We start from the raw sequence: 17,707 nt of genomic DNA on the forward strand, positions 1-17,707 counted from the left end.
TATTTATTGCAGCCATTGTGGAAAATGTAAAACAACTTAGTAGGGGAATGGATAAACTGTAGTATATCAAATAGTCATTAAAGTCATCGATCTATATCAATATGTTTCAATATTAATAAATATTAAAAACAATGTTGAGCGGGGAAAGAAACAATGAAAAAAAAATTATACATGCTTCAAACTGCATAAACATGAGTCTAAAAGATGTTTCTAGGCAGTGCAGTTGCACATTTGAGAGCAGTATCCATAAAGTGAATGGATGTGTTCATGCTGTTTTTCATATAAAAAACTATTGAAAGACACATAATAAAAAGGGTTTCTAAGAAAAAATAATTTATACAATATGATAGATACTGCTTGGATAAAAACTTTTAAAACAGAACAACATTATGTGTTTACAGGCACATACATAGGTAATAAAAGAATAAAAATAGGCGTGTGAAGCATATACACCGATTTCATTATTGTGGTTACATCTAGAGAGGGAAATAAAATAGACTGGAGAGGAAGAGGGAACTTTAGATGTCTAAAGCAAATATGACAAGTGTTAATATTTGTTTAATCTGGGTAGATGATACACAGGTGTCATATGTATTCTATATTTATCTGTATATGAAAGTTCAGGATCTAAAATTTAAAAATAAAAACAAAAAAGTTTAGTACCTAAGAAACCGCTCCCTTTTCTGATTGGGTTTGTGCTCTGCTCTTAAATACACACACACACACACACACACACTCCAATAATGACTGAAGAATTTAAGATTCAGAGATGGGACTTGCTTCTGGTCACTCCAGGATTCTGGAACTCAGGACTCAAAAGCCCTGGCTCCCAGCCTGGAGCATCTTCCCATATACCAAAAGGTGGCGGAGTTTGATTTCTGGGCAGGGCACGTACCCAAGTTGCCTGTTTTGATCCCTGGTTGGGACACATGCAGGAAGCAATCAATCAATCTCTCTTTCTCCCTCTCTCTCTCCCTCCCTCCCTCCCTCCCTCCCCCCATCCTCGCTTCCTTTCTCTAAAATTTTTTTTAAAAAATCTCTGGTTCCAAGACAAGGTGTTTCTCAGCCATTAGACAACTTGCTGGAACATAAGTGAATTTCTCTTGATTTGTGATCTAGCTAAATTTCCAGCAAGTGTCTCAGTTAAGGAACAGGGTTTTGAGGAAATCTGTTTTATCACCTATTGATTTCTTAGCTTCAGTTCTTCATCCTCTGTAAGATGAGGGTACTGGTATAATTTTCTGACGTGTGTGTGTGTGTGTGTGTGTGTGTGTGTGTGTGTAAGGGGAAAGGGCATTTATAGTTCTTATAAGCATTTTGTATTGAAAGACTACTGTCAGCAAAGTTAGATTTTCCTGGGCCCAGGTGGCTGTGAGCAGCAGGAACCTAAACTTCTATACCCTTCGAGGAAACTTAGCAGGGAGAGAATGAGTTGGCTCCAACCCCAAAGAGCCATCTAATGCATATTCTTCAGCCCTCACCCTGGCCTCTAAGTTTCAGGAGTTGTATTGCCCTTCTCTTTCCTAGAGACTGGGTAATCCCCGTCTGGGTTGACAAACAGAGGGGTTGCAGCCCTAAGAAACAGGAGTGATAACATTAAGCCCTCTCAGCTCCAACCCTCCTCCTGGCCCTCACCAAGTGTTGAAGCCTGCCTTCTCTGCTGTGTCAGCCAGCTGGCAGGAGGAGGACAGGTTTGATGGTTTAATCACCCAGGGACACAAGTGGCTATTTTTAACTGCTCCAAAAAGGAGGAAGCTGACTCTGGATTGAATTGGACACAGGAATGTATTGGAAGCTTTAGCTCTTTCATGCTGCCCTCTCTACTCCAGACCCCTTCAGTAAGGGTCTAGTAAATGTTTGTAACTCTGTCCTGTCTTTCCTGGCACAGAATTGTATAGCTACACTGAAAACCTGGAATTCACCACTAACAGGAGGTGCTTTGAAGAAGATTTCAAGACTCAAGGTGATTCCAGACCCTTATTTTTTTTCTTCATGATACCTTCACCTGATCTAGAAAAAAAAACTAAAACAAAGTATGATCCTTCTTCATCCGCTCCATAACCGTGTAACTTCTCCATCCCTTCTTGCATAGGGGATAGAGTTTCCTATATCTCAGGGGGAGAGGCCCTGGAGTGGAAGCAAGAGAAGCCTGAGCTGTGTCCCCTTCCCTGGTGTAAAGGGCCAAGAGGGCAGAGGGATGGGGAGGTGGGGATGGGCTGGTGCCCTGCTGACTGGTAGAACCCTGTGCTTAGCCTAGTCCTTAACCTTAATGTTCAACCCTTGCTTCCAACTCTGCCTCACTCTCAATAGCATACTATATAATAAAAGGCTAATATGCAAATTGTCACCTCTGGCTGGCCAGCCGGCCAACCTCCTGCGTCCCCTCCCCCCACCCTATCCCCAAATCCTCCCCCCTGCCAGCCCAGGCTGGCTGGACCCCACCCGTGCATAAATTTGTGCACCGGGCCTCTAGTCTAATAATAATTTCATGTGTCCACACTGATTCTCTCAGACCTCCGTTCCCTTATTTGGTCAGTGGCAATTCAATTTTCAACTCAACAAGTGTGTGGTGAGTACCCTGTTCCATACCAGAGATGCAGGAGGCAGGGGTGAAGGTGAATTTGCAGTGTCTTCAAAAAGATTATAGTTAGATAGCAGAAGGGAGATGTGTATATCACAAAACTAGTTCAGGCCAAGAGAAACTGGTAAGTGTCAAAAAAGAAGTAAAAAGTATCTTTAAGGATAGAACTTCTTCCTGGACCATTTGTGGGAAAGAAATAATTTTGTATTTGATCTGTAATGATGAATAGGAATTGCATAAGTAGGAATATAGAGGGAACACCTTGAAGAAAGACAGAAAGATAGAACAGTATAAGCTGTGTGTGGAGGATGGAGGGGATGTGCAAGAAGATGAGGCAGCAGAGTGGGTTCAGGCAAGAACTTTTTGGGTCATTTACTTTTCCCATCCCTGATTTTTCCTCAGCCAAATAAGGAAAGCTTTTAAAGAAAAGAATGTCTAGGGAGCTGAGATCAGAGGTGGCTATGCTGATAGGAGCTTTTCCAGGAAGGGAAGGCAGTGGTTGACACTGGATCTATATGGCCTGTCCCCAGTACAGGGCAAGGAATGGCTGGAGTTGGAGGAAGATGCCCAGAAGGCCTATGTGATGGGACTCCTGGACCGCCTGGAGGTGGTCAGTAGAGAGCGGCGACTGAAGGTGGCCCGAGCTGTCCTCTACCTGGCCCAAGGTGAGTGACCACCTTTGCCAACTTTAGAGGGGTGGAGACTAGGGATAAAAATGGTGTTATCAGGCGTAGGATAGGGCAGGTCATGCTGGAAAAGCAAGGTCCCTGCCTTTTAAGGACAGATCTCGTCACATACTAGGAGGAACCTGTTGCTTATGAAGAAGATGAGATGGTAGTAGGTACTGCTCTGGATCCCTTGGAATCAACCTTTATCTTACCAGGCATATCAGGATTTCTTATGGCTTCTTTTTTCCTTAACCTGGGCTATAATTGTATCTGGAGACTAGCAGGAGTGTCAGTATGGCCAGAGCTGACAAAGCACTACCAGCTGAGCACGGAGACTTCTTTTATCATCTGTGACCTGGCCCTGACACGGAGGGACGGCAGGGTGTGCCACAGATGCACGTATGGACCCTCTGCATTGTTTATTGTTGGCATTTAGAAAGTTCAAGCCAAAATAGCAGCAGGAGTGGATGCTGTGAGTAATTTGGAGATGATCAGAACTCAATAAGATTGAGGAAAGTTTTCCAGAAAAGAACTGTTACCAGGTGTTGGAAAGAGAAATAAGATAGCCTAATTGGAATAGTAAAATTAACCCTGAAATTATAAATAAGAGGACTGTTGGCAGAACTGACGAGTTGAGAGCTAAAAACGATAGAAGTCATAAATGGAGAGGAACGAGAGTGGACATGATATAAGGGGAAGGGAAGACTATAGCAAACAAATGCCCAACCATATCTATTGGGTCTGGTACTATGACCAACTCCCAGGTGCCTCTACCTTCACCTTCTTGCCTGAGGGCTTTCTCTGCAGCACACATAGTGTGGCCAGGAGTGCTGGGGAATTAATGTGCTCCCCTGGTCCAGCAGCACTCCTCAGCGACTGACAGGGAGACAGTGAGCGAATAGCCTGACGACCTCACCCTTCTTGAGTAAGATGATTTTGAGGTGTGTGTTTTATACTGTTTCCCAGAGCTTCTCCCCACCTGGGATTGAGCTCTGAGCTGCCTTCTCTTCCTTACCTCACTGCTGGTGTTTCCTGGGATCACCTAAATACAATGCTTGTGGTTGAATTTTCATCTCTGGATCTACTTCTCAGAGAACTCAAACTTAAGATCGGCCACTGATGAGCACATTGGACCTAACTGGAGTCTGCCTTTCCTCTCCCCTGCCTCATTCTGGGAAGTCCTGGGGGCCCTTGCCCTATACTTATCAGCCAAATTATTGGACAGGATGTTGAAAGATGGTCCTAAAATCATGGGGCAGAGTGGAAAGAACTGGGATAGTCCCTCCCCCTCCACCCCTGTGGCACTGTCTGGTCCTTTAGGCACCTTTGGGGAATGTGATTCAGAGGTCGATGTGCTACACTGGTCCAGATACAACTGCTTCCTGCTCTATCAGATGGGGACCTTCTCAGCCTTCCTGGAGCTACTCCACATGGAAATCGAGTAAGAAGCCTTAGTGGGGGTGGGGGTGGGGGGGGGGGACTGGCTTAGACAACCCCCTTCCTGTCCTAGGCTGCTTCATGTCCTATGCTGAGTCCCTTACCATAGAGACCCCTGTGTGGAGCTGGGTCTATTCACATGTTGGTCCAAAGCTTACACTGACAGTTCCCCTCCTCTCAGCCTTATTCTCTGATATTCTGTCCTCCCCCAGGTTGGGCTCATCAGCTGCTTCTGCCCCACTTACAGCTTCAATCCTGGGCTTCAGAGGCCTATCTTGGGTGTGTTGCCTTTTTATCCAAACCTTCTCAGCTCATCCTAACTCTGGAATCCATGAAGAAAGCTCTTCTGGCTGAAAACATGACCCAAGAGAGACAGGGCCAGTTCCTATCATGTGCCCAGTTCTTTCCCTCGTGGGTTATAGCTCTAGAGGTGGCCTTAGCACTGTAGTGAACCCTCGTTTTGTCTCATGCCTATCACCCAGGAGTTTTAGATAGGGTGCAATCTGTTTATTATCCATCAAGTGTTGTGTAGCATCTATTTGGTGCCCAGCACAGTACTAGCCACAGTGGGGATTACAAGAGGAGGGAATATCACAGACCCTACCCTTGCCCATCTTCATGTCCTATGCTGAGGTGACAGAGGAATTCTATGGGCTCCTTTACCTTAGACCAATTTCTTTTTTTTAGAATATATTTTTATTGATTTCAAAGAGGAAGGGAGAGGGAGAAACATCAATGATGCGAGAGAATCATTGATTGGCTGCCTCCTGCACGCCCCCTACTGGGAATCAAGCCCACAACCCAGGCATGTGCCCTTGACCAGATCAAACCCCGGACCCTTCAGTCCTCAGTCCGATGCTCTATCCATTGGGCCAAACCAGCTAGGGCTAGACCAATTTCTATATAGCTACATAGCCAGGAAATAGCAGGTACTCATGTTTGTGTGTATGGTCAGTGGGAACACAGTGAGTAAAGGGGCCGTATGGGTTCTCATTTTCTCCCTCCTTCCCATGGCAGCAACAGCCAGGCCTGTAGCAGCGCTGTTCGAAAACCAGCCATCTCCATTGCTGATAGCACAGAGCTCCGGTGAGTGGGGCTAGCCGTGGGATTGGAATGGGATGGTTAGCGATGGGTTACTCTTTACTCAAATTCCAGAGGCACCCAGACCACTAGAAGTTGCTAATTCCACTGGGTTGGACTCCCACAGAGACCATCACTGAGGTCTCTGGCTGTAGGCTGGGAGCTGCCTCGGGCACCTCTTGTGATCCTTCTATACCCCAGGGTGCTGCTGAGTGTCCTGTACCTACTGGTGGAAAATATCCGCCTGGAGCGAGAAACAGACTCCTGTGGGTGGAGGACGGCCAGGGAGACCTTCCGCACTGAATTGAGTAAGAAGTGGCCCTAAGGAAGGGTGAGGCTGGGGCTGGTGGAGGGGAAGCCTAACATCTGCCTAAGAGAGACAGGCAGCCTTTCCTTTTTTATTTTTATTTTTAATTAACATCCTTTTAGGACAGAGATACGGCACAGCAGGCATGAGGGCCTGCCTGAATTGCCCCTGTGTCTGAGCTCGGACAAATGTCCTCTCTATACCTTAATTCCTTTGGTTGTAAATGGGGACAGGCACCCCTCTTCCATTCTATCATGAATCCCACGTGAAAAAATGTAAGTTGGTGTCATCGGAGAGGGATAAGATATGAAAGCCGACAGGATTTTAAAATATATTCATTGATGTGGGACAGTGACTCAAAATGCATTGAGTCCTTCAGCCAGAAAGTAACATCGTTATTACTGTTACTTTTAGTTTGGTATCCTCCCAAGCTGTGGGAGGTGAGCCATGTACCTCCAGGGCCTCACTTCCTGCCCTGGAGGGGCTTCCCTCTGGGGACTCCCTAAGCCTCCTTCTCAGGACCAAGTACTCAAATTAAAAAAAAATGTGTATATATATATATGTATAAAATTGATTTCAGAGAGGAAGGGAGAGGGAGAGAGAGATAGAAACATCAATGCTGAGAGAGGATCATTGATCAGCTGCCTCCTGTGTGCCCTCCCCGCTGGGGATAGAGCCTGCAACCCAGGCACGTGCCCTGACTGGGAATGGAACCAGGACCTCCTGGTTCATAGGTCAACCCGCAACCACTGAGCCACGCGGTCACTGGTCAGGCGGTACTCAAATTCGTTAGGGGGGGTGAGCGTGTCCAGAATCGGGATTACTGGGCAGGTTTTCCCTTCCCTCATTCTCACTTTCTCATTTGCCTCTCTCCACACCCTCCAGGCTTCTCCATGCATAATGAGGAGCCTTTTGCCCTTCTGCTTTTCTCCATGGTTACCAAGTTCTGTAGTGGCCTGGCTCCCCACTTCCCCATAAAGAAGGTCCTGCTTCTGCTTTGGAAGGTGGTCATGGTGAGTGGCTCATTCTCCTCACTCCTAACCCATCAGATCAGCAGTGCCCTCTGCTACCTCAGGTTCTTCTATTCTGATCCTGCAGGCAGGAGCTAGGCAGAAGACTCGGGCAGCTGTTAGCCAATGGAGGGACATCTAGGCCAGTGATGGCGAACCTATGACACCTGTGTCAGAGGTGACACGCAAACTCATTTTTTTGGTTGATATTTCTTTGTTAAATGGCATTTAAATATATAAAATAAATATCAAATATATAAGTCTTTGTTTTACTATGGTTGCAAATATCACAAAATTTCTATATGTGACACGGCACCAGAGTTAAGTTAGGGTTTTTCAAAATGCTGACATGCTGAGCTCAAAAGGTTCGCCATCACTGGTCTAGGCTGTCCTAGAGAAATCAGATGTTCTCCGTTAGAGCAGGTTATCCGGTTCTGTTGGACTGACAAGATTTGCCACTCTGTGAATTGGGGTATCATTGCATCTCCCCCTGATAGAACTAATGTTTTGTGGAAAGAACACTGGCTAAGAGTTGGGAAATCTGGCCTCTGCTCATACTGACAACCTTGGGCAACTCTCTGTGCCTCAGTTTCTCTAGCTATAAATGGGGGGTTGGTGCCTGCCCTCCATCCAAATAAACACGAAGTCCTTATAAATGTATGGTTGTGGTTTTGTTACTAATTATTCAACCTGATCCTTCATCTCTGGCTCCCACCCACAGGACTGGCTTTATGGGGGAACTGCCTCTTAAAGTTCCCCAACTTCAAGAGACAGTTACCCACCCCACCCCGACTGCAGAGGAAATAGAGTGCCTGGGTTTAGCATCTGGATGTGTTTCTTAAAGAGGGAGATACGTTTTCCTGGGTGGTTTTGTTTTGTTTTGTTTTGTTTTTTAGGGGAGGCCCCTCGGAGTCCCTTTCCTAATTTCTGGTGATATTTCCAACCCCGAGTCAGTAAATAATGCTTTGTCCTGATGCCTGAGTTCCTCAGACCGGGCTAGTAACCGCATTTGCCGCTTCCTGTTTTATTATTACTAATTAATTCGGGGTCTGAGGGGGACTGGAGGTGGTGGCTGTTCCTCTCCACCCATGCTTTCCTGTCCTTGCTCTCTCTGACTTCCCTCCCTTCCCCGCTCTTCTCTGTCCCCCCTTTTTTTTTTCACCCCTTAGTTTACCCTCGGTGGATTTGAGCGTCTACAGGCTCTCAAAGTACAGAAGCGGGCAGAATTGGGCCTGCCGCCACTGGCTGAGGACAGTATCCAGGTGGTGAAGAGCATGCGTGCCGCCTCCCCGCCCTCTTACACTCTGGACCTGGGGGAGTCTCAGCTGGCACCACCACCCTCCAAGTTGCGAGGCCGCCGTGGTTCTCGACGGGTACGCACTAAAGCAGACAGTGGGACACTAGCTGTCCAAAAATCAAGATTCTCAGCTGCTCTGGATGTGGGAGGAAAGGGCAGTAAATGACCCAGCTCATCCTGCCCCTGGTTGGCCCTGTGACCAACCTGAAACCTTGCAGTCTATACTTTGGCTTCTATCCCCCAGCCCTGACAGATGCCTGCGCTATCATGATATAACATTGTGATATCGCATTGTAGATCCAGGTCTCGCCACGGGGTCATTGACCTGGACCTCCGCACCTGGAGTTCTTTAGCACCAGAACAAGAGTTAGGTTAGTGCAGTGGTCAGCAAACTGTGGCCCCTTGAGTGTGGCTCTTCCACAAAATACCACGTGCGGGCATACACATACAGTGCGATTGAAACTTCATGGCCACACTCAAGGGGCCAAAGAGCCGCATGTGGCTCGAGAGCTGCAGTTTGCTGACCACTGGGTTAGGGTATAAGGACCCAAAGCACATGAACAGGTCTCCTAGAAAATCCCTGTACCTGGATGTGTGGCACTTTCCTATTTTCTCAGCAGCAAGAAGGTTTACTCTGGGTCAGCCATACTTTTGTCTGGTCCCAGAACGAAAGGCTTACATGTGGGAGACGACAGGTTAGGATTCTAGGTATAGTCTGCATCTCTGGAAGGTAGAAATGACAAGTTGCACTGAGACCAATCATGTTCCCATGAACTCATTTGCTTGATCTGCCTGAGTTCACCAACTATCGGTGTCAGGACCAGACAGTCGCACTCAGCTATCTAGCCTATTCTCTTCAGTGAGATTTTTTTAACCTTGATTTTTTGTTTTATCAAGTAATGTTTACTCATTATAGAAAATTTGGAACAAATATAAAATGAGAAGAAAGGAGAGAAAAATCACCCACAATCTTAACAACCAGAGGCAGTAACTGTTAACTTTTTGGCCTATTTCTGTCCAATCTTTTTCTTTCTGTGACAAAATTTAAAATTCCAAACTCGCTTCCCTCTGCCTAGCAGCAAGCTTCTGTTCTCTTCTTCCTCAGTCAGCCAGCTGGTGTATGCCCACAGAAGGCAAACTAATTGAATGTTCACTTAAGCAGAGCATAATTAGGAAGGAAAGTGCTGGTGTAAAAAAAAAAAAAAATGGCATCAGTTCTTTCTGAAAGCTAAGTAGCTGTGACTGGGATTATCTGTGCTCTGTTCCCTGTCTGTTGGCTTGGCTGTCTGAGAGCTGCCTGTCCTGGGATCGGGCCTGGTGGGGACAGTAGGGTTGAGGTTGGAAAGGGATATTCTCACAAGATCTGGGTTCTTTTACTCCATGTTTCCTGAATTCTAACAGCCTGTGGGGGAGGGGGTGACCCCAGACAAGGATGCCCAGAGTGAGATCTCTGCATCCTTTCCTTCCCCCACCCCAGCAACTCCTTACTAAGCAGGACAGCCTGGACATTTACAATGAAAGAGATCTCTTTAAGACTGAGGAACCAGCCACAGAAGAGGAAGAGGAGTCTGCTGGCGATGGAGAACGAACCTTGGACGGAGAGTTAGACCTGCTAGAACAGGACCCTCTGGTACCACCTCCACTTTCACAGGCAACCCTCTCTGCTGAGCGGGTGGCTTTTCCCAAGGGCCTACCTTGGGCCCCAAAGGTCAGGTAGGTTTGAAAGATAGGGACCCTGAACTTTTGGGGTTTCGATCATTGAAGACCCAGGGTGGTGTGGTCTTTGTGTTAAAGGCACAATAAGCTGGTCTGAGAGTCAGAACTCCTAGGTTTGAAGTTCTCTCTGTTGGCTGCTCTCTTCCCCAACTGCTCCGATCCTCCGATTGGAGGGGCAGGAGCCCAGAAAGGTTCTCTCTCTCAAGGTTTGCTTTTCTTCCCTTCTTTGGGGTTCATCTCCACCGTCCTCTCAGGCAGAAGGACATTGAGCACTTCTTGGAGCTAAGCAGGAACAAGTTCATCGGATTCACTCTGGGGCAGTAAGTGACCGAATCGTCAGAATGGCTATAGAGTGGTTCTTATGGGGCCAGAGTGGGTGGCTTGGAATGAGAAATTTTGCTGGGTAGTCACGATGCAACCTAGAACTATTAGGCCATGGGCAACTCCCAGTAACTACTTTGGGTTCTTTCCATGGAATTTTTTCCTTCCAGTTTCTTAAAAGAACTTTTATGCTCTTGGCTAGTGTAGGGCCTTGAGCAATAAGTCATTTCCCTCTTGGGCCTCATTTTCCTCATAAGACTGTTGGATTACAAGGTCTCTAGGGGCCCTACCTGCTCTAATGGGCCAGGATTCTGTGAAGAGACATGGTCAGAACACATTTAGTCTTTCCCCCCATCTCCCCACCCTCATGAATCCTTCCCACTGGCCTCTACAAAACCTGAGAAGGCATTGTTATTGGTATTTCACAGTCAAAAGTGGCATTGGGCTACCTGCCACTCCCAAACAAAGTGAGTCCTCAAAAGACTATACAGAAATCCTAATTTTCAAACATTTCTGTAATTTTCTGTGTCCTAAAGCAATCACAGGGGACCTGGAAGCTGAAAGTGGCATGGTCTAGTCTAGTGACTCCAGGGGGAATGAGTCATTCTTTATACTTTTGAAGCTTATCTAGTTGCCTTGCATTTCACAGGGACACAGATACCTTGGTTGGATTGCCCAGGCCCATCCATGAGAGTGTGAAGACCCTAAAGCAGGTGACCAGGGTGGGCACTCAGTCTTCAGGGATAGTGAGCCATCAAGGCAAGTTGGATTAGTGGGGTCCTCGTACTGGGCAGGATTCTTCTACCAGACACATTCTGGATCTATTATTCTACATTTCCCTGAAGGCGTTTTGGCCAAAGAGGAAGAAATCGGGTCTCTCCCTACTTACCAGTTTTCTACATTCAGATAGATAAGAAGGTTATTCTTTCTTCCTCTCATTCCTTTTCCCTCCTTCCACCTTTCTCTCTCTTCTCATTCTTCCCTTCCTCTCCTCTCACTTCTCTCTCCCTATAAGACAACTAACTTCCAAAGGTTCAGGATTGAGTAGCAGGCTACTACATCTACAGTGTGTGAGCACAAAGACTAAGATACACAGACCTTGAATCCTCCCCTACCCCATCATCATCACTCCATGTACACGTACACATGCAGCAGAAACCTCCGGGCAGGGGTCCAGGGGCAAGGGCCTGTTCCTGGCTGGCTGAAGGTAAATGCTTAGGTATTTGCCGCTCTTCAACAAATTGGAAACATGGAACAAACAAACACTGTATATGAAGCACTTCGCTCAGTGTTAATGGTGCAAAGGTGAATCAGACGCCTGCCTTCAAATAGTTCATGGCCTATTTGGGATGACAGATCCATAAATAGGACATTTTCCTTGTCATTGGGGAAGTTAAGCAAGAGGCTGGTACACATGAGATTGAGGCCCTCAGCCCCTTGTTGATGTCTTATCTTCCCCAGCACAAATACGTCTCCATCGCAGATGTTCAGATCAAGAATGAGGAGGAGCTGGAGAAGTGCCCCATGTCTTTGGTGAGTTAAAAGGGCCCTGCACAGGAAGGGGGCAGGGGAATATGTCTGCAGTGTTGTCACAGAGCATGTGTGCTTGCTTTGGGGATCTTACTATGTGCCAGGCAAGACAAGGTCCCTAATTTCACAATATGTCCAAGTTAGAGAAAAAAGCTAAACAAATAATTAAGGAAACAAGGCTATCAGAGAGTGGTGACATAATGAAGAAATTTTAAATAGAATTATATGACAGACTACTTTAGATTGGATAGTCAAGGTAGGTAGAACTCTCAGAAGGTGACAGTTAAGCTAAGACCATGGTCGGCAAACCGCGGCTCGCGAGGCACATGCGGCTCTTTGGCCCCTTGAGTGTGGCTCTTCCACAAAATACCACGTGCAGGCGAGCACGTACAGTGTGATTGAAACTTTGTGACCCATGCGCAGAAGTCAGTATTTTGTGGAAGAGCCGGTATTTTGTGGAAGAGCCACACTCACGGGGCCAAAGAGCCGCATGTGGCTCGAGAGCCACGGTTTGCCGAGCCGCAGTTTGCCAACCACTGAGCTAAGATATGAGATACAAGAAGGAGTGGCCATAGAAACATCAGGGGAAAGAGCATTCCAAGCAGAGGGAACAGCTTTTAACTAGGAAAGAGCAAAGCTCAGAGCATTAGATACATTGAATAAAGACCGTTCACGTGGTGTGCGGCCCACTGGAGCGTGGGCGGGGCAGGCTTGTAGGAGATGGTCTGGACCAATTTTATGCAGGACCTGTAAACAAATAGGGAGCTTAAAGTTGATTCCCAATACAAAGGGGAAACCTTTGGAGATTTTAAATAGGGGAGTGACATCTGATTTATCTTTTAAGAAACTATTGACTGCTGTGTAAAGATTGGACCAGGAAAGAGTGGAAGTGGGAAGACCAGTTAGGAAGCTATTACAGTAGTCAAGGTGAGAGATGATGGTGACTTGTGCTGGAGTAGCAATTGTGGAGCTAGGGAAAAGTGGATGAATTTGGGTTGTATTTTGGAGGTATAACTGACAAGAGTTGCAGTTCAATTGGATGTGGATAGAGAGGCAAAAAGAGGAATCAAGAATAAGTACCATTTGCCAAGATGGGAGTTCTGTTTTATCAACAGTTCTATTTTGGTCATAGTAAGTTTTAAATATCCATTAGACACTCACGCAGAGCAACCAAGCGATTAGATATATGGGTCTAGAGTTCTAGAGAGAGGACTGGCCTAGAGAAATAAATTTGGAAACTGTTGACTTGGACAGTGTTAAAAGCCATAGAACTGGCTGAGATAACCCAGGAAGGGAGTGGATATAGAAAAGAGGATTAAACCCAGGACAGAACGCTGGGACACACCAATTTGTTGAGGGTGGGATGAGCCAGGAAAGGTGCCAACAAAGAAGAATAAGAGGGTGGGGGGGGCAATAGGGGGATAAGGACGCATATGTAATACCTTCATCAATAAAGAAAAAAAAGTAAGAAAAACACTCGGGGGTGGGAGGAAATCCAGGATATTGTGATACTATAAAAGCTAAGAAAAAAAATCTTTCAAAAAGGGAGTGGCCTGGCCAGCATGGCTCAGTGGTTGAGCATCGATCTATGAACCAGGAGGTCATGGTTCGATTCCCAGTCAGGGCACATTCCCAGGTTGTGGGCTCGATCCCCAGTGTGGGGCATGCAGGAGGCAGCCGATAAATGATTCTCTCTCATCATTGAGGTTTCTATCTCTCTCTCCTCCCTTCCCTTCTGAAATCAGTAAAAAAAAATTTTTTAAAAAAGAAGGGAGTGATCTTTTATGTCAAATGTTGCTTATAAATGGAGCATAGTAAGAACAAGGTGTCCATTGAATTTGGCAACATGAAGAAAACTGATGACCTTGAAAAGAGCAACCTCCAGTGAAGTGGTGGGGCTAGAAGCCTAGTTGGTGTGTTGAAAAAGGAATGTAACAAAAGGAGGTAGACAGTTGACATACAGCACAGAAGTTTTATTGTGAGAAGGATAATAGAACAAGTATGGGAGCTGAAGGAGGATGTGGAGTCGAGGGAAAATGTTTACTAGAGCATGTTTACATCCTAAAGAGATGATCCGGCGGGGAGGGGATACATACAGAACTACTACATTCGACAAAGGAAAAAAGGGAGATTCTCAGCACAAGTGGAGGGCTGGCCTTTCACAGGAGCACAGGTGGTTCGACCTTAATGTTAAAAAGGAAGGTGGAGACTCTGGCAGATTTGGCAAAGAGAAGATGAGGGTGTGCTTGTCCGGTTGCTGGTCTTCTCCATGAAGTATGAGGCAGGCTTAGCAACTATTGAGGGGCTGTGGGACAAGGGGGTTAATTTGAGAAAGGGGGTAAGATGTGAAATGGGCATTTTGGATAGCAGAAGGCAAGCACACAGGATTGCAGGCTTTACTGAATGTCCATTTAAGACTTTTGCTTATTTATGCATAGCTGAGTTGTGTGGGATGAGAGGGGCTGTTACCTACCTTAGGTTCTCATGGCACTGACCCTTGCCCTGTAATAGACAGACCTTGGGTGAGGAAGGACTGCATTGCCCAAAGATGACAGTGGCCTTGAATACCCTCTCGAGCACCAGAGGTCTGTCTCCATACTCCGACAAAGGGCTTAGGTGGGGTCATCAAAAGGACAAAGAGTTGTGCATGAGGGGGCTGGTCAGAAAGGAGAAAGGGATGTTGTAGGGGCTAATAGAGAAGTAAAGATAGTTTACACCTAAAAGCTTATCAGGCAATAGTCCTTCATGCTTCTCCAGGCCATAGGTTACCCATCTGTATTATTAACCCTCTCTATTGAGTCACCTACCTTTCCTTTCTGGCTCCAGAGCATTTTAGTGCTCTCAGGTGGCCTCAGATTGACACCCTGGGAAGTGGCTCTGTGTGGGCTGTCTGTTCCCAGTGTCCCGAGCATACCTGCAGCCTGAATTAAGTCCCCATGTGTTCAGCAAAGCCGTGGTCTGAGCCGTCTCCTAGTTGGGAGTTTTGACTCCTGATCCAGCTGGGACATGGAAAAAGAATTTGGATCAACTCCAGATAATGTGAAAACCAGAATCATAGCTTGTTAGGGCTGGAAGAGCCCTCAGCGGTCATCCAGACCAGCCCACTGATCTATAGAAGAGGAAATTAGGACCCAGATAGGGAAAGTAACTTACCCAAGGTCATATAAGGAAACATTAACACAGCGAGGGTAGAACCTAGGACTCCCAGCTCAGTGCTCTTTGCATGCCACGCTTCACATAGCCTTTGGTCAACTGGAAAATGGCCTGGGTAACTGTGTGTTTCCTGCCGTAGGGGGAAGAGGTAGTGCCAGAGACGCCATGTGAAATCCTCTACCAGGGCATGCTGTATAGCCTCCCTCAGTACATGGTAAGAGGTGGTGGGGTAAGGACATGGTAAGAAGTTGCCCTTCGTTGCTTCAAGGAACAGACAGCTGAGAGTCATTTCAAGCTGAGATGTCCATCATTTCCGCTTGTTTCCTGAGCTTTCACTCCTCAGTCGAGGCTTTCTCTAACACATTAGAATTCTGAGCTTTCCTCGGGGCTCCTGCAAGAGGAAGGAGGACTTGGCGGTACTCCCTAGTCCTTTTGGAGGGATGGAGATCAAGATGGGATCTGTGCAGGGTGTATTGGGGGCCCTCGTCCCCCCTGGGGTCTGCTGTGGTCTGTCATGTTCTAGATAGCCTTAGGCTAAAAATGGTGAGGATGCTGATGGTCAGGGTTAGAGGAAGGAAAGGGTAGAGGACGTGAAATCTTGCTTATGCCTCTCACTTTATTTCTAGGCCTTGTCCCTCTCACTTTGCCTTTCCCATCTTCCTCTTTGGAAAGAGCAGTCTTGAAGCACAGCAGCCTGTCAGCTCCCTTCTGGCTCCTGACTCTCACAGGCAGGCCTCTCAGGACTGGACACCTGGTTGCCCCTCTGGAGGCTGGGGCGATCTGGTCATTGAGGGAAGGACTTAGAGGAAGACTTTAAAACACTTCCCATAGGACTGTTGAGGCATTGAGAAATAGCCTTGTTGCATGGGATGGATTCCTCATTTTCTACTTTCCAGATTGCTCTGCTTAAGATTCTGCTGGCGGCAGCTCCCACCTCCAAGGCTAAGACAGACTCTATCAATATTCTGGCAGATGTCCTGCCTGAGGAGATGCCGTGAGTGCTTCAACTGTGGCGGCGGCTGAATACTAGCTGTCTTGTCCGCGAGGTCTCTCTAGTCCCCAGCCCACCTGGTTAACACAGAGATTATCTCCAAAGAGATCTCCCTTCCCCCAGCAGTAGCCCCTTTCCACCGCAGTGCTCTCTGCTGTGCTCCTTTTAGCTCAGAATTGAGGGTCTGGAGGGCAGTATGCATGCCAGCGGCTGGCTGCACAGGTATGTGGGTGGACATTGCCAAGGGATGAGCTTGCCAAAGGAGAGAGAGAAACAGAGTTCAGAGGAGCTTTTCTCCAGACAGGCTTATCAGCAGGAACTCGGGAGGTTTCCCTAGCACAGAAACTCAGGTTTCCTAAGCTCTGGCTCTCCTGTGTACATTGTATCCGATCCAAATATGTACTGTGTAGAAGCTCTCTCCAGCCACCCTCGAGATTGACGCCTCCTGTCCCTATTGTAGCGTCACTGTTCTCCAGAGCATGAAGCTGGGCATCGATGTGAACAGGCACAAGGAGATCATTGTAAAGAGTATTTCTGCCCTGCTCCTGCTGCTCCTCAAGCACTTCAAACTGAACCACATCTACCAGGTGAGCAGCTAGGAGCGCTTCTCCACGGGTCTTCGTGTTCACTAGGCCCCGTCTCCTAAAGAAGGGACACCAGGGCCCTTGTAATCCAGCTGAGTATCTTTCAGCCTTTTCTTTGTCTCACTCAGGGAATCAAATTGCCTGTTGTACAAGCTTGGGATGGAGATACGGTGTGGGATGTGGGGGACTGTTCTAGAAAGGTGCTGATGTCTCTGTCCTTTGAGCATGATCTGAGGGTTGTGGGTAGGAATCTCTGCCCAGCCAGCTTTAAAACAATGGGTGATAGGATTCAAGCATTCTACAAAAATGGGGGTGGGGGAGAGCATGTTGAGAATGGTTTTCTATATGTGAAGCACCTTTCTAACATTTGAGATCTAATTCTGAATAAGGCATGTTTCTGGCTCTTAAGGACTTAGAGGTCTTGTAAAGGATACAGATACATAAAGATCCAATCGTAGAGTGATAAGCACAGTTAAGCATTGGCTGATAGGGAAATACCTAATCCAGCCTGAGGTGAAGTGACTTCAACCCGAGTCCTAAAGAGAGATTAGCTACAATGTGGGAGTTGTCAGGGAAAGAGGACAGGAAGCACTTCAAGCAGAAAAGCTAATTTGTGGAAGTCCGTAAGGCTGGAGGGGACAACAGGGAGCACATAACACATGTGATAGTGCACAATTATTAAGTACCTATAATGGGCCGGGCACTCAAGCTTGTGTGGGATCTCATTTAATTCTCTCAGCCCTATGCGGTAGGTCTTACTTTATGCCTGTTTTATAGAGGAGGAAACCAAAGCTAGGAAAGGTAAGCCTGTTTCCTCATAAACGCATTGTTTGCCATGCTGAGGAGTTTGGACTTGGTTCTTCTGTAAGCATACATTGCCATAAGCAAGGTATGGGGGAAGATGGAAGCAGTAATGGATGGTCGCTGTGGTGAGACCATGGGGGAGAGGAGGCATCTCATTCCTGCACAGAGGCTCTGCTCTGTTTTCCTCCTGTGAAGTCAAAACCAAGCTTGCTGGTGGAAGAGCAGGTC

The 17,707-nt window shown here is 46.9% G+C and overlaps 1 protein-coding gene across 2 annotated transcripts in view; it reads left to right on the forward strand.

Moving 5' to 3' along the window:
• Positions 1–17,707, forward strand: part of STRIP2 (striatin interacting protein 2) — a 43,176-nt gene that overhangs the window by 5,509 nt on the left and 19,960 nt on the right. Inside the window, exons 3-16 of one of the 2 annotated variants that reach the window (XM_070423881.1) lie at positions 1,889–1,963; positions 3,112–3,246; positions 4,570–4,690; positions 5,704–5,772; positions 5,968–6,074; positions 6,959–7,086; positions 8,253–8,456; positions 9,858–10,093; positions 10,351–10,416; positions 11,067–11,130; positions 11,879–11,950; positions 15,240–15,314; positions 15,997–16,094; positions 16,552–16,678. In XM_070423881.1, coding sequence (XP_070279982.1) covers positions 1,889–1,963; positions 3,112–3,246; positions 4,570–4,690; positions 5,704–5,772; positions 5,968–6,074; positions 6,959–7,086; positions 8,253–8,456; positions 9,858–10,093; positions 10,351–10,416; positions 11,067–11,130; positions 11,879–11,950; positions 15,240–15,314; positions 15,997–16,094; positions 16,552–16,678 — 1,577 coding nt within the window. The remainder of the gene's footprint in view (positions 1–1,888; positions 1,964–3,111; positions 3,247–4,569; positions 4,691–5,703; positions 5,773–5,967; positions 6,075–6,958; positions 7,087–8,252; positions 8,457–9,857; positions 10,094–10,350; positions 10,417–11,066; positions 11,131–11,878; positions 11,951–15,239; positions 15,315–15,996; positions 16,095–16,551; positions 16,679–17,707) is intronic. The other variant, XM_070423882.1, reaches the window with a different exon arrangement.

This window comes from Myotis yumanensis, unplaced genomic scaffold (assembly GCF_028538775.1).
Source record: "Myotis yumanensis isolate MYYU_CA2020_CCGP unplaced genomic scaffold, mMyoYum1.0.hap1 SCAF_9, whole genome shotgun sequence".
Classification (NCBI taxonomy): Eukaryota; Metazoa; Chordata; class Mammalia; order Chiroptera; family Vespertilionidae; genus Myotis; species Myotis yumanensis.